Genomic DNA, 24,993 nt, shown 5'->3' on the forward strand with positions numbered 1-24,993 from the left:
GACATAGGAGGATCACTCAAAATTGTAATGTGTGTGTGTGTGTGTTAGGCCTCCAGTGTAATGTATGAGAAAATTAACAGTTCCCTTCTGTCCTGCAGGCTACCACATACACCAGAAGAGGGCGAGGCAGCTGCACAAACCCCACCTGCACTTTTAGTTATGTAACTAGGCATAAACCTCCTATGTGTCCCCTGTGCAATCAGTTCCTCGGAGGAAAGTGGATTCCCAAGGTAAGCATACAGTTCTTCAACTTTGAATAAAGTGATTGTAAAACCTAGATCTTTTTTTTTATTTTTTTATATTAAAGCAGAACTATAGGCAAATATTTTCATTTGATAGAGCAAGAAATTATTATAACTCCTGTCAGATTTAATTTTTTTGCCAAATGTGTCCCAATGTGGGGATTTTCCTTAAAGTTTCACTAAAGCATAAAAAATTTTCATTTAAAATAACAAACATGTCATACTTACCGCCACTGTGCAGTTCGTTTTGCACAGAGTGGCTCGATCCACGTCTTCTTTGGTCCTCCCTGCAATTACTCACCACAGTCTTGGTCAGTAATTGCGGGCCATAGCCGCTCGCTGTATCACTCGGCCCCTCCCCTCGGCGCAGAGCGTCACTGGATGTGATTGCCAATGGCTGCGCTGCTCTCAATCCATCCGCTCTAGCCAATCAGCGGCCAGGCTGAGCGGCAAAGAGGATATCGGGACCGCGCGGGACTTTCGAGGGGTCAGGTAAGTATAACGGGGGGCGGCGGCAGAAGCATTCAATGTTTTTTCACCTTAATGCATAGATTGCATTAAGGTGAAATTTTTCTTTACAACTCCTTTAACCACTTAAGCCCCGGACCTTTAGGCAGCTAAATGCCCAGGCCAGGTTTTGCGATTCGGCACTGCGTCGCTTTAACAGACAATTGCGCGGTCATGCGACGTGGCTCCCAAACAAAATTGGCGTCCTTTTTTCCCCACAAATAGAGCTTTCTTTTGGTGGTATTTGATCACCTCTGTGGTTTTTATTTTTTGCGCTATAAACAAAAATAGAGCGACAATTTTGAAAAAAATGAAATATTTTTTACTTTTTGCTGTAATAAATATCCCCCAAAAACATATATACATTTTTTTTCCTCAGTTTAGGCCGATACGTATTCTTCTACCTATTTTTGGTAAAAAAAAATCGCAATAAGCGTTTAACGATTGGGTTGCGCAAAATTTATAGCGTTTACAAAATAGGGGATATTTTTATTGCATTTTTATTATTTTTTTTTTTACTACTAATGGCGGCGATCAGCGATTTTTTTCGTGACTGCGACATTATGGCGGACACTTCGGACATTTTTGACACATTTTTGGGACCATTGCCATTTTCACAGCAAAAAATGCATTTAAATTGCATTCTTTATTGTGAAAATGACAGTTGCAGTTTGGGAGTTAACCACAGGGGGCGCTGAACGTGTTAGGCTTCACCTAGTGTGTGTTTACAACAGTTGGGGGGTGTGGCTGTAGGTCTAATGTCATCGATTGTGTCTCCCCTATAAATGGGATGACACGATCGATGCACCGCCACAGTGAAGCACGGGGAAGCCATACGGCTCTCCCCGTTCTTCAGCTCCGGGGAGCGATCGCGACGGAGCGGCTATAAACGAATAGCCGCGCCGTCGTCCCGGATCGCTCCCCGAGGTAAGCCGCACGCAGCGGGGGGGGGGGGGTCCCGATCGGACCCCTGACCCGCGGAAAGGCAAGGACGTGTATATATACGCCCGTCTGCCTGTCCGTGCCATTTTGCGGAGGTAAATAGTCGTGCGGCGGGCGTTAAGTGGTTAACTTCCTGTCACATAGCCACACAGAAAGTGAGAGGAAATCCCTGCTAATTAAAGGGAATTCACTGGGGACCCTCAGGTCATCAGAACCAGTGTCAGCTCTGGAAGGTTTCCCCTTCTATTATTTTTCTGGGGAAAAGCCAACATTTGGTATTTTCTTTTACTTTTACTATCACTTTCAATGATAACGGTAAACAGGACAAACAGAGAGGGGGAATCTCCTTAACTGGGACACAGACGGCAATAAAAACTGACAAGCATTCTAATCCCTCTCCACTCTATCCAAATCTAAAGAAAAGGATTTGCCTTTAGTTCTACTTTTATGCAAGTCTGTTTATGTTATTGATTTTTGCTATGTTTGCTTCTGAAATTATCAGTATAGTCTGGCTGCTGTTTTAAAAATACCCTATTTCTGACTTTAGAAATAAACTTAAAGCAGGACTTTACACATAACAACTTTGATAAAAAATGTCCTTTAGCAAGTAACATTCATTCCGGAATAATATTTATGCTACCAAAATTAGTGTGTGCTGTAAATTACCTTCAGAATTTCTTCAGATTCTTCTTGCTGGAGGCTGCCATTTTGCTGAAGCCCAGAGCCCCTGAATAGCAGTAAATCATAAAGTGGAAATAAAGCCATCGATTTTAAGTTTAAAAAAACAATTACATTTTTGGAATGCTAGGATTGCGAACTGTCACATTTGCTTGTGTCCTCAACCAAACTGTCAAACCATCAAATGGCTGGTGTCATAGCTGGTCACATTTGTAGGAGTGTGACAGTTGTAGATCAAACAGAAGCAGCTCCCTTGGCTGTAAAGGATAGGAGGGTTTTCTTTTTCTTTTTAAGGCTGTCAGGCGGGCCTCTACAATCTTGGCAGTGCCTAAAAATGCCTAAAATTGGAGAGCAACTGGGCATGTGCAGAGTAGGGTGAGATCATGTATTACTGGATTTTATACAGTATAGACACTTGTTTTTAATAATGTTTACCATAGCTATACCTGCAAAACGGGACAGCCTGAAGTGATCTAGCAGGACATTTTGTGACTAAAGTTCCTTTAGGGCCCCTTGTAGGGATCAGCCAGTTGTGGCCATAGATCTGCAAGAGAGCATAGATTGAAGTTGCTGCCCACTGGATAGTTAGGTATGAGTACTCTGCTTTTGCAGGCTGCTTCTGTTTGACGATGAAACTTCCTTAGTGATAGGGTCATCGTTTTCTTCCCTTGTCTTTTTTAACACTTCAATGCAAATCTGCACAGGGAAAACAATCTAAAGATAAGCCAAACACCAACATTCGGACAACAGACACTACAGACAGTCAGGATCAGTCCACTACTGTTAGAGAGTCCAAGGCGTCTGAGAAGGAAAATTCGGAAGCGGTTAGTCAGCTCCTGCAATCTGCCTTGCCTGACCAAAACGAGGACTGGGAGGAGGTGATCATTTCTGATGCGCACTTTAAGCATGGAAAACCTCAGGCAAATGAATCGGCACTGACCGAGAAGCGACAGAGGTCCATAAAACCAGCCGAGAATAATGACACCAAAACTGACAAACCGCCTACAACTGGAAGCACCAAAGATGTGCCACAAGCCTCTGTTTCCAAGTGAGTATATTACTGTAATACAGACACAGAATCTTTTGTTGCTGCATGTTGTCAGCTTTACATACCCTATTCTGTTCCATGCACAGGCGCTCAGTGCGCCTGTGCCATTGTCTACGGCGTGCATGCGACGTAGACATCGGTGCGGTGTTTTCTGCAAATATTTAACAAGCTAAATATATCATCATATGAGAATCAAATGAGAATTTCGTGTTATAATTTAAATCCTAATCCAGGCTTTTACATTTTTAAAATAGTCACCCCTGACATATCCCCTGACGCTGGTCTTTTTGCTGGTCTCTGTCTTGTCTACTGCCCCTCTCCTTGACATCACACACATGCAAAATCGGTGAGCATGTGTTTAAGATGTGATGTGGCTTCTAAATAAAAGGACTTAGTGGGGTGGGGGGGCAATTTTAAAACTGTACCCTGGGCTGAAACAAAATTAATCAATTTAATTTCATAAATGTATTATTCTGGCAATTGAAATGAATTAACTCAAGTGCTTAATGCACCTAGCATTAACATATTTTAGACACATTTAGGCACGTCAAGCATTTTTTCTGCCAAAATGCTGCTGCTCCTGGACGCGCTGGCAGTGGGTTTTTCTCTCTCTAAACGCCTATGTTTGCTTGGACACCTAGGCTTACATGCAGGGGCGTTTAGAGGCAGAAAAAAAAGACTCCCCTAACAGAGTTAAAGGGGTTGTAAAGGAAATTATTTGTTTCCCTAAATCCCTAAATAGCTTCCTTTACCTTAGTGCACCTGCAGTCCTCCTTCACTTACCTCATCCTTCCATTTTGCTTTTAAATGTCCTTATTTCTTCTGAGAAATGCTCACTTCCTGTTCTGTCTGTAACTCCACACAGTAATGCAAGGCTTTCTTCCTGTTGTGGAGAAAGCCTCTTGAGGGGGGAGGGGGTGAGCAAGAGTGTCAGGATGCCCATTAGCACACAGCTCCTTTCTCTATCTGCAAAGTACAGAGTGTCCTGACCTGCCTGCTCGCCCACTCCCCCCTCAAGAGGCTTTGTCCACACCAGGGAGAAAGTGTCACATTACGGTGTGGTGTTACAGACAGAAGAACAGGAAGTGAGCATTTCTCAGAAGAAATAAGGACATTTAAAAGCAAAATCGAAGGATGAGGTAAAGGAAGCTATTTAGGGAAAAAAAATATTTCCTTTACAAACCCTTTTAAGTATGTCCAGTGTGCATGAAGCCTTACAGAGAAGACTGCAGTGAGCCGCTCCCACAAATAGAGGGAGCCTGCTAGAACATGGCATAAGGTAAGCAATGCTTCAGTATTCTGGCACCTCCTATACATAATGAGCATTTCAGGGTTCCGACCTTTTTAATACACATATAATATATACAATATACATTTATATATACATTTATTTATTTATTTTTTTAAGTTTAGTCTAGTAATAAAGTACTTTTTTTTTTTTTTCTACTTTTAGGACAAGTTCCTCCTCTGCTTCAGCTTCAAACAAAGCATCAGAAGCCAAGTGTTTCTCGAAACCCCTTGCGATTGCTAGGCCAACAAGAGCCATACTCCCAGCTCCTACCAATTCTAATAGGAGCATCACTGTGGATTGCACTGGCAGCACCCTGGCCTTCTTAAAACCTGGTAAACCAAGTGTTTTATACCCTACAATAGCACTGTTGGGTGTCTTGCCTCTGCCGCTTTCCCTAGTATGTGTCTCCTGTCAGTTCATAGGTCATGCCTTATGTTATAGGCCCCTATTGTGGGTGAAGGAGGTGCTTCGGTAGGGAATTCAGACACATGCTATAAGGGATGTCAGCATGCAGAAAGATAAATGTTGGCTTAGAAAACATAATGTTAGTGCACACCAACACAATGGAATCCCTTACTGAATGTGTGGAAGGGATCAAGCTGCTTTTTTCAGCTGTATCACTTCCACTAGAAAGCCAACAATTGGCTAAATTGATGTAAACAGCTGTAGCAACCAACAGTCCGATTACAGGGCTGTGCAGCAATGAATCTGCTTACATCTGTGACAGGGAAAGGGTTAAAGTGTGTATTTTTAGCAAAAACTTTTTTTTTTGGGATAGGATGTGGAAGGATCATAACTCCTGTCTGAATGTTATTGTTGTCTGTATCTCCACTGGGAAGATTTAACCTAGTCCTGGTGAACATAGTACAAAGCGTGATGTGAAATCCCAACATTTTCCCAATAAGATTTTTATTAGGAGTTTTTTCAAATAACAAGCATAAACTGGTAAAATCAAAAGTAATTATTTGAATGTAGTAAACAAGTCCACACTTTAAGCATAGTCAGTAAACAGATTATGACACGTAAGGATTGGAGTAATGCGATTGATAATACCAGGTGGTGAGCCATGATTGCCATTTGTTTTCTGAGTGCTGTAGACGCCTTTCGCTAGATGCTAGCAGCCTCTTTTAGGAACAATGAGTGTGCGAAACCCACATTTTTAAAAACTGCCGGGTCCCCCAAGAAAAAAGAAGGGGGGGGGAATGCACTGGACTGCACTTGGAATGTACCAAAAACACACTGGAACGCATCAAAAACTTGCATTTGGAACGCATCCAGACTGTGTGTCTATGGCGTGAACTGGCCCTCAATCCCAATCTCAGATCCGCCACATGTGCTTTGTTACACCACTCACTCAATGCACCTTACCTAATATAAGATATTTAGATGTGTATAAACTCAATCATTGTACAATGCTCATCTTTCTTAATTCCAAGATTTGTGCGTGCAAAAATCCTCAGCGAAAACAAAATATAAAAATCTAGTGTAATACTACTTTAAAGCAGAGATCCACCAAAAAATTGAACTTCCGCTTTTCCGGTTCCTCCCACATCTGTCACATTTGGCACCTTTCGGGGGGGGGGGGGGGGGGGCAGATACCTGTCTAATACAGGTATTCTTCTCCCACTTCAGGGCATAGATACCTGAGCCACCCGCGGGTTTCACTCGCCTTCCGGCTCCTTGAACCCCCCGCCCCCCCCCACTGGTCCTAGAAGACAGCAGGGACCAGTGGGAACGTGCAACACGATTCGCACATGCACAGTAGGGAACCAGATAGTGAAGCCGCAAGACTTCACTTCCTGATTCCCTTACCGAAGATGGCGGCGGCAGCACCTGAGAGCCAGCGATAGATCGGCTTTGGGTGCTAACACCGCGGGCGCCCTGGACAGGTAAGTGTCCTTATTTTAAAAGTCAGCAGTTGCAGTATTTGTAGATGCTGACTAAAAAAAAAAAAAATCGTCAGACCTCCGCTTTAAGAATTAATCAAATTCCTGTGTTTACCCACTCACATTTAACATGCATAACCATAGTAACTGTGAATTGTCACCAATCCAACTATTCCATGCACCTGGAGTGATCATCTGGTGAATAGTGGGACTGGTGACACAATTCATGGTTACTAATAAGAATGTTGCACATGTCCGTGCTCCTCATACAATATCTTTCCACATATGATTCGCCCATGCAGAGATAACAAAAAGAATCCATAGTGCAGCAATTCATATAAAATGATAACATTTATTACAGTGCCAATTCACTTACACATAGGATAGAAAGGCCCTTACACCTCACTCAATAGGGCACAACGGTACTTCCGGCGTGCGTGATGAAATCACTTCCGGTGCCTAATGTCACTTTCACATGTTTTGTCCAATGGGCGACTTTCTAGGATATTGTTCATTATGTTGCTGTAATGTCTCTTCCTCACTACTATTGTACAACATAACCTATATTTCTTTATCGTACATCACGGGACACAGAGCAGCATAGCCATTACATATGGGTTATATAGTGTACCTTCAGGTGATGGACACTGGCACTCTCCGACAGGAAGTTCCCTCCCTATATAACCCCAACCCCTAGTGGGAGTACCTCAGTTTTTTCGCCAGTGTCTTAGGTGTTGGTGCACGTTGAAGGCTGTGCCTATAGTTGTCCTTGGGACCAGGGCAAGCCGACCGGATCCGTCCAAGGTGCTTCATAGCCAAAGTGGACGGTACCCGGGCCCCAATTTCCTGGATGGGGTTTTGCCTATAATGCCTCTCCTTTGGAGGGCTGGACTCTGGGTTCCAGGACTGGGTTTTTTAACCCATCAATACCTGTTGCCAGCAGTGCTGTATAGGTCCAGGTGTGTGGTGTTCCTGGCTTGGACCCCGGTCCCTGAAGGTCTATGACCATACCCACGGAGAAGGGGGAAGATTGGGCCTCTTGCACATGCAATACTCTGCGGCGTGGAGAAGGTAAGCGGGGGGCTTACGGAACTTGGTTTGTCAGTAGGCCCCCCACAGGGGACTCTGGGGTAGCCTACTATATGCCTCTGTGCATGGGCAAGGTAAACCACAAAGTCTAGTAAGACTGGATGGTTCAGATACCCAGATATAGTTTTCCCCTGGCTGGTCTAGTGGGCTGCTGCTATTGCTATAAGGTGGGTCTGCTTAAACTGAATAAGCAAGGGACATACCATCCGGTCGGAAGCGGTTAAAAGCGAGTGTCCTGAGTACTTGTACGGGTGTCACTCCAGCAGCTCCAGGAGTCCTCTCCCAGCATGACTTCCTGCTTCCTCTGGGCGGCGTCTGGGACGCGCGCGCTGTAAATAGAGCAGCGGTGCGCGGCGACGCTGCGTGGGGGGGGCGGGAAACGTCTGGGTAAACCCCTCCTTCTCTGTACGTCAGAGAAGGAATCTCCATTTAGCCTGTCAGTCTGCCTGGGGCTGTGGAGGGACACTGAGCAGCGGTGCTTTCTAGCAGCACAGCATAAGGTTTGACCGAAGTCCTTCTGGGACACAGTGACACCCGGTGGCCGAATAAGAGTACACACCTATGCTAAAGAGCCTCTGGCTCAATTCACACACTAGAAAGCCGGTGTACTGAGCAGCAGCCTGAGCATTTACCCACTATCTGTTGCAGTGCTCTCAGCTAGTCCAGCATTTGGGTGGCAATACTTAACTTGGGAAAGTTGTAAGCCCTTGGGGCGCAGTATTGATCTATCCCTCTTTAGGTTGTGGGAAGTCTAGATTTTTTCTAACATTACCCTAGCCTATTTATCTTCACATTTATTTGTATGTGTTAGTCTCCAGCTGTTACAGTCAGTTGTATATCAGCGGAGTACCTCGGGTTTGTGTATTATGGCTCCTAAAGGTGCAGGGAACACTAAGAATGCTAAAGGTGTAAAGAAGCCAAAGGGTTCCCCATCGGGCTCTGAGGATCTCAGCCAGATTCCAGCTGCCCCTCCCTCCCCGGACAAGCCGGAAGTTGCTGCCCTGGGTGAGCCATCAGGGTTGCTAGGTGCTACGGCTGGCCCTACTCAACCAACTCCTTCCTATGTGACGGAAGAGATGTTAGCCTCCACCCTGGGTGGTTTTGAGCAAAGGATGGCTGCTTTAATTTCAGCCTCGTTATTGGGAAAAAAACGGGCTAGGTCCCCGTCTCCTAGATTTGAATCTCCTGATGAGGAAATCCTTTCCCCTGAGGAATTGGAATTTTCAGGAGACCGAGCAGAGGATCACCTGGAGCACTCAGGTTCTGAGGAATCTACGATAGAAGAGCCTTTTTCGGCTTCCCACGCAGAAAAGCTATGGGTCCAGTCCCTAGCAGATATGGTGCGGTCAGCTTTCAAGATGCCGTTGCCTGAGCCTCAGGCTTCCGCTGTATCCTCTTTGGGCTCCTTGAAGGCACCCCAAGCCAACTTGGTGTTCCCGGTCCACCCTTTATTAAAGGACCTGATTTTTCAGGACTGGGCTAAACCAGACAGAATATTTCTTCCTCCTAAAAGGTTTTCTGTTCTGTACCCCTTGGAGGAGGAGTTCTCGAAGAAGTGGGTTGTCCCTACAGTGGACGCGGCCATTTCATGTGTCAATAAAGCTTTAACTTGTCCGGTGGACAATATTCATATGTTCAAGGATCCGGTTGATAAAAGACTTGAGACCTTGTTGAAAGCATCTTTTGCCACAGCAGGGGCAGTAGTGGTTCAGCCGGCTGTAGCCGCCATTGGCGTCTGCCAGGCGTTGAAAGACCAGGCAAAGCAGGCCCTGAAGAACCTCCCATCTCAACAGGCTCGAGAGCTGGCCGATCTACCTAGAGCCTTATGTTTCGCGGTAGACGCGATCAAGGATTCAATCCAACAAGCGTCCCGTCTATCCCTATTTCTGGTTCATATGAGAAGACTCTTATGGTTAAAAAACTGGTCTGCAGAAACCCCCTGCAAGAAGCTCTTAACAGGATTCTCCTTTCAAGGAGAGAGACTGTTTGGAGAAGATCTAGACAAATATATTCAGAAGATCTCCAGTGGTAAAAGCACCCTCTTGAATGAATGTTGAATTCGGAGGTCCCTCTTTTAAACGCCCAACCTCTCCAGTCCCGGGACCTTCATCCTCTAGGCCAGGGTTATGCAATTAGCGGACCTCCAGCTGTTGCAGAACTACAAGTCCCATGAGGCATAGCAAGGCTCTGACAGCCACAAGCATGACATCCAGAGGCATGATGGGACTTGTAGTTTTGCAACAGCTGGAGGTCCGCTAATAGCATATCCCTGCTCTAGGCAGTATCGACGGCCCCCCGGACGCACAGCTGCAAACAGGCCACAAGGGCAAGCTTCGGGGAACAAGAGACTGTGGTCTCGCAAGCCGGTTAAGGCTGCCCCTAAGTCAGCCTTGTGAAGGGGCGCCCCCACTCTCGCAGGTGGGGGGAAGGCTCCGTTGCTTCTCGGAGTTGTGGGAGGCCAGAATTTCCGACCAGTGGGTTCTGTCCTCAGTGGCTCAGGGATACAGGCTGGAGTTTCGAGAATTCCCCCCTCCTCACTTTCAGGCGTCAAGACTCCCAAGCGATCCTCAAAAAAGAGTTTTGCTTCTGTCTGCCCTAGATCATCTCCTAACTCAAGGGGTGATTATGGAGGTACCAGCAAGGGAACAGGGACAAGGTTTTTATTCAAATCTGTTCATCGTCCCGAAGCCAAACGGCGATGTCAGGCCGATATTGGACCTGAAGTTATTAAACCGCTTTTTAAGAGTCCGTTCCTTTCAAATGGAATCCATTCGCTCTGTGGCAGCCGCCCTACAAGGGAAAGATTTCTTGGCCTCCATCGATATCAAGGATGCGTACCTGCACGTTCCAATTTATCCCGGACATTACAGGTTCCTGCGTTTCGCCCTAAACCATCGGCATTTTCAATTTGTGGCTCTTCCATTCGGGCTAGCCACGGCTCGTCGAGTTTTTACAAAAATTCTGGCCCCTGTATTAGCCATCCTAAGGGAACAGGGCATCCTGGTCATGGCTTACTTAGACGACCTTCTGTTAGTCGATCACTCAGCGGCCAGCTTGAATCAGGCGGTGTTGCTGGTAGTAAACTGCCTAGAGTCCCTTGGTTGGATTCTAAACCGGGACAAGTCAGCTTTGCAGCCCACAAGGAGGTTGGAATATCTAGGGTTAATTCTAGATACTATGCAACAAAAGATCTTCCTACCCCAGTCCAGGGTAGATTCGATAAGAGAATTAATCCAAGTAGTTCTGAGCAGCACAAAGCCGACTATACGCCTGTGCATGCGCTTGTTGGGCAAGCTAGTGGCCACCTTCGAGGAGGTGCCCTATGCCCAGATCCACTCTCGGAGGTTGCAGAGAGCGATTTTCACGGCCTGGGACAAGAGGGTCCAGGCCCTGGATCTTCCCATTTCCCTACCCTATGCGGCACGTCAGTCTGTGCTGGTGGTTGGTCCCACAAAATCTTCTGAAAGGAAGATCGTTCAGTCCCCTCTCGTGGAGAATAGTAACCACAGATGCCAGCCTGGACGGATTGACCCAACAGGGGAAATGGTCAAGAGCAGAGTCAGCCCTATCCATAAATGTCTTGGAGATTCGGGCAGCTCGGTTGGCTCTGTCGGGCTGGATAGAGATTTTGCAGGGCTCCCCAGTAAGGGTACAGTCTGACAATGCCACAGCTGTGGCTTATATAAACCACCAGGGCGGCACCAGAAGTCTGGCGGCCCAGAGAGAGGTGGACCAGATATTTTGTTGGGCAGAGACCCATGTTCCCTGCATCTCGGCGATTTTTATCCCCGGAGTGGACAATTACAGGCAAATTTTCTCAGTCGCCAACAAATGTCCCCAGGAGAATGGTCCCTTCATCCCAAAGTGTTTCAGGACATCTGCCGGAGGTGGGGGTCTCCGGAGGTAGACGTCATGGCGTCCAGATTCAATACAAAGGTGGTCAAGTTTGTGTCTCGGACGAGGGATCCATTGGCCTGCGGGACGGATGCCTTGGTATGCCCTTGGCATCAGTTTGCGCTAATTTATGCCTTCCCTCCGTTACGGATGCTACCCCGTCTCCTTCGCAGAATCCAGGTGGAGCGCAAACCAACGATTCTAGTGGCCCCGGCTTGGCCCCGGAGGCCTTGGTACCCCTTGATAATAAGGATGGCAGTGGAGGAGCCCTGGGTCCTCCCGCTGCGTCCAGACCTCCTCTCACAAGGACCGTTCTTCCATCCTGCCTTACAGGCTCTGAATTTAACGGCCTGGTGGCTGAATCCCTGATTCTCAGAGACGGAGGCCTCTCTGGCCAGGTCATTTCCGCTCTAATAAACGCAAGAAAGCCAGTTTCTAGGTTAATATACTATAGGGTGTGGAAGGCCTATATTGCCTGGTGTGAGGCCAAAAAGTGGCATCCTCGCAAATATGTCATTGGGAGAATCCTGGAATTTTTACAGCTGGGAGTGGAAAAGGGTCTGGCGGTTAGCACAATCAAAGGGCAAGTGTCTGCCTTGTCGGTTTTTTTCCAAAGACCTTTGGCTACCCATTCACTGATGAAGTCTTTTTTACAGGGTGTTATTCGGGTTAATCCTCCGATTGAGGCCCCCCTTTATCCTTGGGATCTAAATTTGGTGTTGTCTGCCTTGCAAGGGCAGCCCTTTGAACCCTTGTCTGAGATTCCTTTGGTCCTATTGACTAGGAAACTAGTTTTTCTGGTGGCCATGTTATCCGCCAGAAGAGTGTCGAAGTTGGCAGCCTTATCATGTAAGGCACCCTATTTGTTACTACATAAAGACAGGGTCGTTCTACGGCTGCATCCGTCTTTTCCTCCCAAAGTGGTATCTAGTTTTTACCTGAATCAGGATTTGATTCTTCCATCTTTTTTTCCAAAACCCTCTTCTAAGAAAGAGAGATTACTACATTCCTTAGATGTGGTCAGAGCTGTTAGGATTTTTTTGAAAGCCACAGCTCAGATTCGTAAGACTGACGTCTTATTCATTCTGCCAGAAGGGCCCAAAAAGGGTCAGGCAGCGTCTAAAGCCACTATTTCCAAGTGAATTAGACAGTAAGGCTCCATTCACATTGTAACGCTGCGTACGTGGCGTATTTTGCCGCGATTAGTTTACTTTTTTTTTTTTCACAAAGAATTTACATTGATGTCTATGGCCGAACGCCAATGCCGCCTGAAAAAAGGGTCTGGGACTTGTTTTCAGGCGGCAGGCGTACGGCGTTTATGAGATGTGAACCATCTCATAGACATCAATGGAAATTCTCCCCTCCAGCGGCACAGGCATCGCGCTTCAGGCGTTTTGTCGCCTAGGTGTTAATGCAGCCTTAATTATACAAGCCTATGGCCTGAAAGGGAAAAGTCCACCTTTGTCGGTTAAAGCTCATTCCACTAGAGCTGTGGGTGCCTCTTGGGCAGCGTATCACCAGGTCTCCATGGCTCAGGTCTGCAGGGCAGCGACCTGGTCGTCTGTTCACACGTTTGCAAAATTTTACCAAATTGACATCAGGAGGAACGCTGATTCCGTTTTTGGGCAGGCGGTCCTACAGGCCGCAATATAATTTCCTCTTGTCCGATGGCACCTACTGTTTGGTTTCTTTACCTGGTTTGTCTCCCTCCCCTCATTTGGCATTGCTTGAGGACATCCCATATGTAATGGCTATGCTGCTCTGTGTCCCGTGATGTACGATAAAGAAAAAGGGATTTTTAATAACAGCTTACCTGTAAAATCCTTTTCTTGTAGTACATCACGGGACACAGAGCTCCCACCCCTCTAATGGGGATTTGTTGGGATGCATATTGCTTGCTACAAAACTGAGGTACTCCCACTAGGGGTGGGGGTTATATAGGGAGGGAACTTCCTGTCGGAGAGTGCCAGTGTCCATCACCTGAAGGTACACTATATATCCCATATGTAATGGCAATGCTGCTCTGTGTCCCGTGATGTACTACAAGAGAAGGATTTTACAGGTAAGCTGTTATTAAAAATCACTTTTTCTAGGATGATGTTCATTATTTTGCTGTAATGTCTCTTCCTCACTACTATCGTACAACATAACCTATATCACTATAACTTTTGGAACCTATGCACTGTACTGTTCCCTGATGATGTTCTATTCTTTAGAAAAATAAAGAATTCATAAAAAATGTATGTAAAGCCAAAACTCTTGGTTATTATTTTTCATTTAGAGACCTACAACCCTATCACATCAGTTGGCCTAAAAGCCAGTACATTGAAACAACTCGGTCAAGCAGTTTTGCAACAACCAATGGCACAGGAGATCACGGTAAAAAATAAAAGGCAAATGTTATCTATGCATTTTATGTTTTCTGCCAAATACAATTTTTATATTCATAGAAAGTGTATGATGGCCCTTGTGTTTTAATATGTCAGGAAGATATTCTTTTTATGACCAGCACAATGTGGACACGTCCGTCTTACAAAAATGGTTGCTTTTAAGCCTCGTACACACGATCAGTCCATCCAATGAGAACGGACCGATGAACCGCTTTCATCGGTTAACCGATGAAGCTGACGGTCCGTCGCGCCTACAGACCATCTGTTAAATAACCGATCGTGTCAGAACGGGGTGACGTAAAACACGACGACGTGCTGAAAAAAATGAAGTTCAATGCTTCCAAGCATGCGTCGACTTGATTCTGAGCATGTGTGGATTTTTAACCGATGGTTGTTCCTACTAACGATTGTTTTTTTCCCATCGGTTAGGAATCCATCGGTTACATTTCAAGCAAGTTGGCTTTTTTTTAACTGATGGTTAAATAACCTATGGGGCCCACACGCAATCGGTTTTGACCGATGAAAAACGGTCCATCACACTGAGTGTGCAGGCTGGTGCCTGTTTTTTCTGTTCTGAGAGTGTACAAAGCTACACTTCAATCAAGTCTCCGAACTGCACCTGTACTGAGGTGCGGTGACCTGTGGTGCTGTCTGATGCTCATGTCTGCATTCTTCCACACCACACATCACTGCACCATTTTAGTGAGAATGGAGCACATTGATGATATGTACCCTAGTGGTGACCCAGGTCATTCTGTGCAGAAAAAAGCAGGCCACTGCTTATAGCGTTAAGGAGCCCTAAAGTCTGGGCTACTCTGAGTTCCTGAAATTGTATGTAGATTCCAAATAAAGGGATTTTTAAATACAGCTTACCTGTAAAATCCTTTTCTTGGAGTACATCACGGGACACAGAGCGGCATATTCATTACTATGTGGGTTATATGGAGTACCTTCAGGTGATGGACACTGGCAATCTCAAACAGGAAGTCCCCTCCCTATATAACCCCCTCCCATAGGAGGAGTACCTCAGTTTTGTAGCAAGCAGTATGCCTCCCAAAATGGTCCCCATAAGAGGGGTGGGAGCTCTGTGTCCCGTGATGTACTCCAAGAAAAGGATTTTACAGGTAAGCTGTATTTAAAAATCCCTTTTTCTTTATCGTACATCACGGGACACAGAGCGGCATATTCATTACTATGTGGGATGTCCCAAAGCAATGCTTTAATGAGGGGAGGGAGACATCTTCCCAAGGATTTACTTCTGAGATAACTCAAATAATAATAATAAATCCAACTTAGTCGAGAAATAAAAATTAAATTTTTTAACTCAAGGGTGCCCCCGATTCTGAGGGTCTTAAAAATGCAGCCTGCAGCAGTTCTTGCCAAAAAGGCTGTATCAGTATTCCTTCTTACGTCCAACCGGTCTGATTTTAGAACACTTGTGGACTCAAACCAGGTTGCCGCCTTGCATACTTGAGCCACAGGGAACTGATGGTGTGCTGTCCAAGGAGGCGCCCATGGCTCTGGTAAAAAGAGCCCTTACTGGCAGTGGAAGAGGCAGTCTTTTCAAGCTGTAGGCCTGAGTAAATAATAGCTTCCTCTCTCACGAGAAGATGGCTTTTGCAGCTGTCTGCCCCTTCTTGGCTCATCTGGCAAAAATGAACAACACATCTGTTTCCCGGAACTTCTCTGTAGCTCTAAAATAGGCCTTTATGGCCGTGACCATACCCAAGGTATGCAGCAACCCTTCCTTCTGGAAGTAGTTTCGGAGAAGGATGATAGTAACCAAATCCTGGTTAGGAAAGAACTGGATATAACCTTCGGTAGAGAGGGAGGATGAGGATGGAGGACCACCTCGTCCTTGTGAGAAAATTTAAGATATAGCTCCTTATAAGATAAGGCTGCTATTTCTGTTCTCTTTGGCTAAACTATGGCAACCAGAAATCCCAGCTTCCTTGATAGCCAAATCACAGGAATTTCAGCCAACGACTCAAAAGGTTGTTCCTGTAGAGTTGACCGAACTAGATCCAAGTCCCACGGCAAGTGGTGACATGCCCGGAGGATTAATGCGCCAGACCCTCTGAAAGAAGGTCTCAACCGCGAGTGGGAGTCCACCACTCCTAGCTGGAGAGACTTAACACTTCATTAATGGTTATACTTGCGGCAAGCTGTTCCTTCGACACATACCAAGCCTACCTAGGCTTCCCGGACCCTGTAACAAGTCACCCTGGAGACCCGGCTTTTTTTTTTTTTTTTTTTTTAAACCTGATCAGGGTAGAGATTATCTGCCCAGAACGGCCTCTACTACTGAGAATCAGGGATTCAGCAGCCGCCAGGCCGTCAAATTTTAGACGCCGCAATGCAGGGTGTAGGATCGGGCCTTGTGAGAGTAGGTCTGGCCGTAGAGGAATTGCCCAAGGTTCTCCCCACTGCCATCCTCAGGATTAGTGAGTACCATGCCCTCCTGGGCCATGCTGGAGCTACCAGGATGACTGGTTTGTGCTCCACCCTGATCCTGCGTAACAGGCGGGGTAGCAACTGTAGCGGGGGAAAGGCATATAGCAGTTTGAACTGATGCCAAGGACAAACCAATGCATCGGTTCCGCAGGCCATAGGGTCCCGAGTACGGGACATGAACCTGTCCTAGTTTTTTGTTGAATCTTGATGCCATGACGTCCACGTCCGGCATTCCCCCCACCTCTGGCAGATTAACTGAAAAATTTTAGGGTGCAGAGACCACTCCCCTGGCGACAGAGACTGACGACTCAAGAAGTCCGCTTGACGTTGTCCACCCCGGGAATGAAGATTGCCGATATGCAGGGCACATGAGCCTCTGCCCACAGGAAAATCGAGCTCACCTCTCTCTGAGCTGATTGACTTTGGTTCCCCCTTGGTGATTTATATATGCTACAGCCGTGGCATTGTCCGACTGAATCCTCACCGGGAACCCCTGTAACTTGGATGTCCAAGCCTCGAGGGCCAACCGAGCAGCTCTGAGCTCCAAGATGTTGATGGGCAACTGCCCTCTCCGCATGTGCCCAAGTGCCTTGGCCGAGTGCAACCATCCAAGACCGCTCCCCAGCCCGTTAGGCTGGCATCTGTGGTTACTATCTTCCAGGTTATGGGACTGAAAGATTTTCCCTTTAGCAGGTTCTGAGGGTTTAACCACCAACACAGACTTTGCCGGACTCTTGCTGACAGAGGCAACGGAAACTCCAAGGCCTGCGCCCTCTTGCTCCAAGCTGCCAGAATGGCTGCCTGTAGGATGCGAGTGTGGCTCTGAGCGTAAGGTACCGCCTCGAACGTGGCCACTAGCTTGCCTAGTAAACGCATACATAGGCGAATAGTTGGTTCTCTTTACTCAGAACAGCTGAATCAATTCTTTGATAGCCCTGACTTTTACCAGGGGTAGAAAAAAACCTTTTGCTGAGCTGTGTCTAACCTCATGCCGAGATAATCCAACTGTTGTGCGGGTTGGAATACTGATTTTTCTCGGTTTATGACCAGCCGAACCTCTCGAGAATCTGAACCGTGAGGGCAACCGCTCGCTCCAAACAGAGAATGAGTGGTCTATGATCAAGAGGTCATCCAAATATGCCAGACCGTGACGCCCTGGATTCTTAGACTGGCTAATATTGGAGCTAGAACCTTCGTGAACACCCGGGGGGCCGTAGCCAGCCCGAAAGGAAGCGCCACAAATTGGAAGTGACGCTGAGCCACTGAGAAACGTAAAAATCTCTGATGTGGCCGAAAGATCGGTATATGAAGGTAAGCATCCTTTATGTCTATGGAGGCCAGAAAATCGCCCTTCTGGAGCACGGCGGCTGCTGACCGAACAGACTCCATCCGGAATGACTGAACCTTTAGATAAATGTTTAAATTTTTTAGGTCCAAAATTGGCCTGACCTCGCCGTTGGGCTTTGGCACGACAAATAGATTGGAGTAGAAACCTAGCCCTTGTTCTAGGACTGGTACCTCTACTATCACGCCTTGATAAATTAGACGATCCAATGCCGCCAAAAAGGGGGACCTCTTTGCTGATCGTTTGAATTCTTGATTCCTGATAATGAGGAGGAGGAAACTTAGAAACTCTAATCTGTAGCCTGTGGCCACAGAAGATCGGACCCATCTGTCGGGGATGTTGGCTTCCCAGATCTTTGAAAAGAAACGAAGCCTTCCCCCTATCCTCGTGGGTGGGGGCATCTCGTCATAAGGCAGACTTAGGGGCAGGCTTTGCTGGCTTGCGATACCAAGGCTTTTTGCCTCCCGGGGCCTGTCCCTGCGATTAAAAATTGATCGCGCAGGAGGCCGTCGATACTGCTTGGCATTAGAGGGGCCCTGGCACAGGGGAAAGTTGCCTCTTAAATGTAGGACCCCGAGATCTCTTCTTGACTGGCAAAAGGGTACTCTTGCCACTTGAGATAGTCTGAATGTATTTATCCAGATCTTCTCCGAAAAGTCGACCTCCATGGAAAGGGAAACCTGCCAAAAGCTTTTTGCATGGGGGCTCGGCCGCCCAGTTCTTTAACCATAAGAGCCTTCTCATATGCACTAAAAATAGAGATAAGCGAGATGCCTGCTGAATGGAATCTTTTATAGCATCCACCGCAAAGCAAAGAGCTCTGGGTATATCGGACAGCTCTTCTGCCTGTTGGGCAGGGATGTCCTTAAGCATCTGTTTCGTCTGATCCTTTAAAGCCTGACAGACTCCTATAGCAGCCACCGCTGGCTGTACCACTGCCCCTGCCGTGAAAAAGAAGCTTTTAAGAGAGTTTCCAACGTTTATCAACCGGGTCCTTAAACATCTGAATGTTTCTACCGGGGCAAGTTAGTGATTATTTACACAAGAGATGGCAGCATCCACAGCTGGGAGCGCCCATTTTTGGCAAACTTCTCCTCTAACGGGTAGATAACAGAAAAATTTTTAGGCGGCATAAAAATTCTGTCTGGTCGTACCCAATCTTGGAAAATTAGCTCCTCTAATAACGGATGGACTGGAAAAACTGCGTTATTCAGGGGCGCCTTTAAGGAGCCCAAGAGGAAACTGCCGGACTCCGGAGCTCCGGTAAAGGCAGGTTAAATGCTGAGTGTACCATGTCCGTCAAAGACTGGACCCACAGGCTCTCCGCTTGGGAGGCTGAGAATGTTCCTCAATAGTAGATTCCTCAATTTCTGAACCCTCTGGGTTCTCGTCCAATAGATCCTCCTGAAATTCTGATTCCTCCAGTGAAATCAGTTCAGCATCCGAGGATACACATTTTGGCGAAGGGACCTAGCCCGCTTCTTGCCTGGAAAAGATTTAGTGAGCATAGCTGCCAATCTTTTCTCTAGCCCTTCTAATGCGGTAGCTAGCTTTTCCTCTGTGACGAACACAGGGTTGGGTGGATCTGGGCCCAGCCGCTGCACCAGACCCCCCTATTGGCTCAACCCAAGGCGGCCACAACTGGGTCAGGCGGGGAGAGTACCGGCATAGCCTGACTCGTATCCTCAGAATCCGAGGGGGAACCCTTTTGCTTTTTGACATTTTTAGATCCCCTTGATCCTGAGCCTTTGGGTGCCATGGTACAAAACCGAGGTTCTTAGCCTGCAACAACTAACTGTACGCAGCTAGGAAATAATCTTGAAAGGTTTAGGGAGCAATAGGATTACTAGTGTCCAAAAACCCTGGTGAGGCCGAAATCAAATATAAAGGAAAAAATTTTTTTTTTTTTTTTTTAATATGCTATATGTTCCTTTAAATTAGAAGTATTTATATTTTACTTCTTTTTTTTTTTTTTTTTTTACGGCCCCACCAATATCTTTTTCCAGCCCTTCAACCTGCTGACAAAGGGGAATTTTGGCTTAATAAGAAAAAATAGGCCAAGCCTATGATGTACTACCCCTTTCTTGCCACCGGGGGTCGCAGGAGTGCCGCTCTGTGTCCTCTCTCCTCCAGATCAGCTTCAGACTGATCTTATGCGCGCACCCTGTCACTCTTAACAGAGGCGAGACACGCCTCTTCCTGCGTGCTCCCGCCCTCCCCCTCCTCCCGATGCGCGAAATTCATCTATTCTTGCGTGCCCGCGACAGGGAGAGGAGAGAGAGACACATGGAGACGCCAGACGCGACAGGAGCTGGAAGAAAGGACGCGCTGCAGGGCGGCAAATTTGAATCCCCCGGACAGGTAGGCTGCAAATAGAGACTCTAAGGAATCAGTTGCTTAGCCCAAGGGTCTCTTCCCAGACCCTGTATGCCCAGCAGAACAGCAGGTAGCCAGAAGAAGATTGCTTGGACAGGGGGCCAGAAATGGGGAGGAACAAAACAAATCATCCTGTCCACTAACGGACATAGTGACCTGGTGCCCATGCCAGAGCATACTTAGGCTGCCCCCCCTTGTGGTCCCCCTTGGGAAGCTCGCAGTCGAACCAAGTTCCGCAGGCTCCCACTTACCTGCTCCATGCCGCAGGACGTTTGTAACAAACACAGTCCAATCTTCTCCCATCTCCGTGGGAAGTGTAGTAGACCTTCAGGCACTGGGGTCCTGAAAGGAACCGCTGTCCTGGACCTATACAGCACCTCTGGCAAACAGGGAACTCTTGGCTTTAGAAAAGCTGTGAGCCCTGGGCCCAGGGTCCAGCCCTCCAGAGAGGGCATTATAGGCAAAACCCCCTGGATTTGGGGGCCCGGGTACTGTCCACTTCGGCACTGAGGCACTCTGGACAGATCCGGTTAGCCCGCCTTGATCCCAAGGATATGGAGGCAAGCTATTCCGTGACCAACACCTAAGACACTGGCGAAAAAACTGAGGTACTCCTCCTATGGGAGGGGGTTATATAGGGAGGGGACTTCCTGTTTGAGATTGCCAGTGTCCATCACCTGAAGGTACTCCATATAACCCACATAGTAATGAATATGCCGCTCTGTGTCCCGTGATGTACGATAAAGAAATATAAATTTATTTTTAAATTCCAAATTAAAGTAATATTAAAACAATTTTTTTTTTTTTTTTTAAATACCGAACATGTTATACTTGCCTGCTCTGTGCAGTGGTTTTGCACAGAGCACCCCTGATGCTCCTTATTTCCAGTCCCCCGCCAACACTACTGGCGGGGGACCCTGATACTTTTGCTGCAATAGACAAAATTAATAGGTTTGCTTGATAGATAGGAAACATGTACATTTTTACTGCTCCTCTGCCCCCTAATTCACTGCTACGTTATAAAAACTCCTAAGCAATTTTTGACTTGACATTTCTTGAATCGTCTGCATATAATGAATATTACACAATGAATTCAACTAATCTGTCATATGTGTTCTATTACATAAAAAAAGAGCGCTACAGATTAGTGGAGCAAAAAATTGCACACTGAGTGATGTAGAAAATAAAAAAGAAAAAATTGTAAGAACAAGTGTCTTTAAGCGTATCCAACAAAATATATTGTGCAATGAAAGAGTCCTGTCAAGGAAGCATCAAGGCGCTGATTCATGTGTGATCTCACTCTTCCGTGGTGAGCGAATACATGTAACTTTATAGGCAAAGGACTATTGGGAAACGAGTGCAAGTCTTTCCAGCATCCGTTCAGACCGATCAGCTGGGAGCATGGTGACGTCAGCGATACTCGCTCCACCCGACGCTGCGTTTCTCCCAAAAGGGCTCCTTCCCTGTCGATGCCCTTTTGGGAGAAACGCAGTGTCTGGTGGAGCGAGTATCGCTGACGTCACCACGCTCCCAGCTGATCGGTCTGAACTGATGCTGGAAAGACTTGCACTCGTTTCCCAACAGTCTTACAAACTTTGAGACCCTGTGATAGTGCCGTTTTTTTAAAAGTGTTCTTTTTAAAGATGTCAGTTTAATTGGAATAAAGCACCAATTTTTTAATGAAACTACTGCACTATGAGGTCCTCTTACTGCTTTTGAAACCCACACGTTCCTTTGATCTGGAGAGGCTGTCGTTCTCTGAAGTAGTCTGTGTGAGCTAACAGGTGCGTTCCTGAGCTTCCTACAGAGGGGAATACCTTGAGCAACCACCCGGATCCAGTGACAGATATCCCTATCTCAGTGCCTAATTGATCCCTTCGGGGTTCCAACTGTTCTGGTAAGCGGCCATCCATTTCTCTACACGTGGGATTTGTGTTATTTACAAGCTGTTTGCCATTTGCCTATAAAGTTACATGTATTCGCTCACCACGGAAGAGTGAGATCACACATGAATCAGCGCCTTGATGCTTTCTTGACAGGACTCATTCATTGCACAATATATTTTGTTGGATACGCTTAAAAACACTTGTTCTTACATTTTTTTTATTTTTTTATTATTTACATCACTCAGTGTGCAATTTTTTGCTTCACTAATCTGTAGCGCACCTTTTTCCTTTTTTATGTATTTATTGTTGGAGCCCAATATTGGGTTTCTTTGCATTTAGGTACAGCACTGTCATTATAATTTCATTTTTTCATCACTTTATATCACAATTTCATTACCTAAGGGTTAGTGGGGATTGTCCTTGCCTTCCACATGTGTTCTATTGTCAGTGATCATCTTTTCATCTAGAATACTGTTTTTTTTTTTTTTTTTTTTTTATGTTTATTAAATATTTTTCGGAAAATTCATCATAATTTCTTTGGATATTACCAATAAGTACCCCATTTATTACTAATCATTGTAATGTACGGCATCTTTAAAAAGACAACATGTATCATTATTACAACTGCTACAGGAGATGATATATATATTCTCTCTTTTTACTACAATTTAGGTAAGGGCTGACCTCCCAGCACTCTTGTCACAGCCAGAGCTTAAAGTTGTGACTGATAGCTTCCCATCTTACAAGTACAGTTGTCCAGTGGCACTGGTGAGTGAACTGTGGAACACTGGTGGCAGTAAAGACTAAATTATCCCCCTAGCCTGCATATTTTATTTTAAAGTCGGCTTAACTTTATTTTTTTTAATTAGTTGCCTTACTTGCCTCCATTCCCAATCCAACAATTTTCACTGTGCCGCCCGGCTCCGAGATGGGCAGTATTTTATTTGAAAGTAGGAGCTTCGTACCATGTATGTGTGAAGTAGCCTCATTCATTCCAGTAGATAGCAAGACTCCAAGCGACTTCCTGAGGCACCATGAATACGGCGTTCCTAATGGAATGATTAAGCTACATAAATAAAATAAGTGAAAATTGAAAATACAACTGTACTCTGGAAAACATTGAAGTTGTAAACTAACATCTGCAGTAGATAGTTAACTGTACTGTTTATCACCCCATATGTAAGCCCTAAACAGCATAGTCCTTGACCTTTTTAGGCCTGTTTAATCATCCTGGATTCAATTGTGCATGTCAGCCCTAAGCCATTTATTCACCTTTCTGCCTTTAGTTGTCACTACAACTTGTTGGTAAGATCAAATGGCATTTCTACTACCTACAATTTATTTACAAGAGTTTTAATTTACCAATTGAGTTGAAAATTGTATGTTCTCATCAGACGCAAAACAAAAATAATTTTAATCCTCACGCATATCGCATAGAATAGACTGCATTTGAACAGACAATGTGTAATTTGTGTGCGACTTGGGTGCTCACAGTATTTATGGTTTTACCTTAAAATACATACTTTTTAGCCTGACTTCTTTCGTGGCCATCTAACAGGACCTAGGCCTGGCAACAAGAGAGGGAGAGGGAAGTGTAAAAATCCTTCTGCAACATTCATGAACCAACAGGCATAAGCCAAAATCTGTCCAAACTGTGCATCAATCTCAAAGACACGTAGGAAAAAGGACCAAAACCTTTGGTAAGGACTGTACAGTATTGTGTATTTATATATAATTTGGGAGGTACCGAGAGGAGAGGATATAACAATAGGCCATTATGCAGAAAAGAGAGGGTATGAGGATGGGCAGTGTGTGCAGGACAATGGGCATGTATATGCGAAACATGAACACAGGGGTATGGACATGGGGCAGGTAGTGTACCAGGATGTGAATGCACTAGTATCATGATGGGTAGTATGTAGAAGAGAGAGCGTGGAAGCTATGATGGTGGCCATAATACACTGGAGGGGAAAGAAAGGGTATGACAGCGGGTAAAATGTGCAGGGGACCTTTTTAAACTTTGCATTACGTTTAAAATAATACACTCTAGTACTTGTTGTTTAATTGTTGAATGATATTTTGTATCCCTTTTAAGGAAGCGGCCATCACTATTACCTCTAGTGTGAGTATACGAGAGCCTCTTACACAATCACAGAAGGAGATCCAACGACACTCTACTCTCCAGCTAATTCGTAAAACTGTACAAATACCTGAGAATGAGTGTGAACTATCAGACACTTTCACCCTCATCCAAGAACTTAATAGTTCTCCTTTGGTTCTATCTGATGTCAGCGATGGTACTGTGACCATAGAACAAACCTCCTGGGCTAGTATCTACGAGTCGCCAGCCGACCAGTGTCTACTCTGTGGCACCCAGCTATATAAAGGAGACAAACAGTAAGAGTTAATTTGTGTTCCTTCCGCCAAAATAATTTAATTCTCTTACAATTCTCAATAGGGTGAGCTCAGGCATGTTTGGATACTAGTATGAGTTATCCTGCCAGGGAGCTGTCACTTCACACTACCAATCATAAGCCACCAAGGTATTCCCAAGGGGCATGTATACGTGAGGCTGGGGAGCAGGGAATACCTCAGCAGCTTGTGATTGGTGGTCTGCAGTAACTGTTTCCTGACTGGTTTGGACTGTTATCCAAGCACACCTGAGCTCATCCTAGCTGTTCATGATAATCTATACTAATCTAAAGCTTCTTAGAGTTTCAAAACTACATTATAGAATTTGCCTATTTAACTCATAAGTTGTAGCAGTTTACGTTTCCCACTCTGCCATTCTTAAACATATCGCAGTAGTGAAGTGGTTAAATAATAGTAGATTCTATCAGAGGGTTTTGAACAAGTATTTTTTTATTTATTATTACAATAGATGTTATTGATTTTCAACATTTTCAAAAAACACATGGCTGGGAAGTGAGTCCTCCAATAAAATTTACATCATGATGTTAAAAAC

The 24,993-nt window shown here is 45.7% G+C and overlaps 1 protein-coding gene across 1 annotated transcript in view; it reads left to right on the top strand.

Annotated features, from left to right (window-relative positions):
• Positions 1-24,993, top strand: part of HMGXB3 (HMG-box containing 3) — a 72,273-nt gene that overhangs the window by 22,782 nt on the left and 24,498 nt on the right. The window contains 8 exon segments of the mRNA XM_040345010.1: positions 99-230; positions 3,074-3,417; positions 4,871-5,040; positions 13,859-13,956; positions 22,701-22,796; positions 23,587-23,672; positions 23,674-23,728; positions 24,124-24,425. Of these exon segments, the coding sequence (XP_040200944.1) occupies positions 99-230; positions 3,074-3,417; positions 4,871-5,040; positions 13,859-13,956; positions 22,701-22,796; positions 23,587-23,672; positions 23,674-23,728; positions 24,124-24,425 (1,283 nt within the window).

The sequence above is a fragment of the Rana temporaria genome, chromosome 3 (genome assembly GCF_905171775.1).
Source record: "Rana temporaria chromosome 3, aRanTem1.1, whole genome shotgun sequence".
In the NCBI taxonomy this organism is placed as follows: Eukaryota; Metazoa; Chordata; class Amphibia; order Anura; family Ranidae; genus Rana; species Rana temporaria.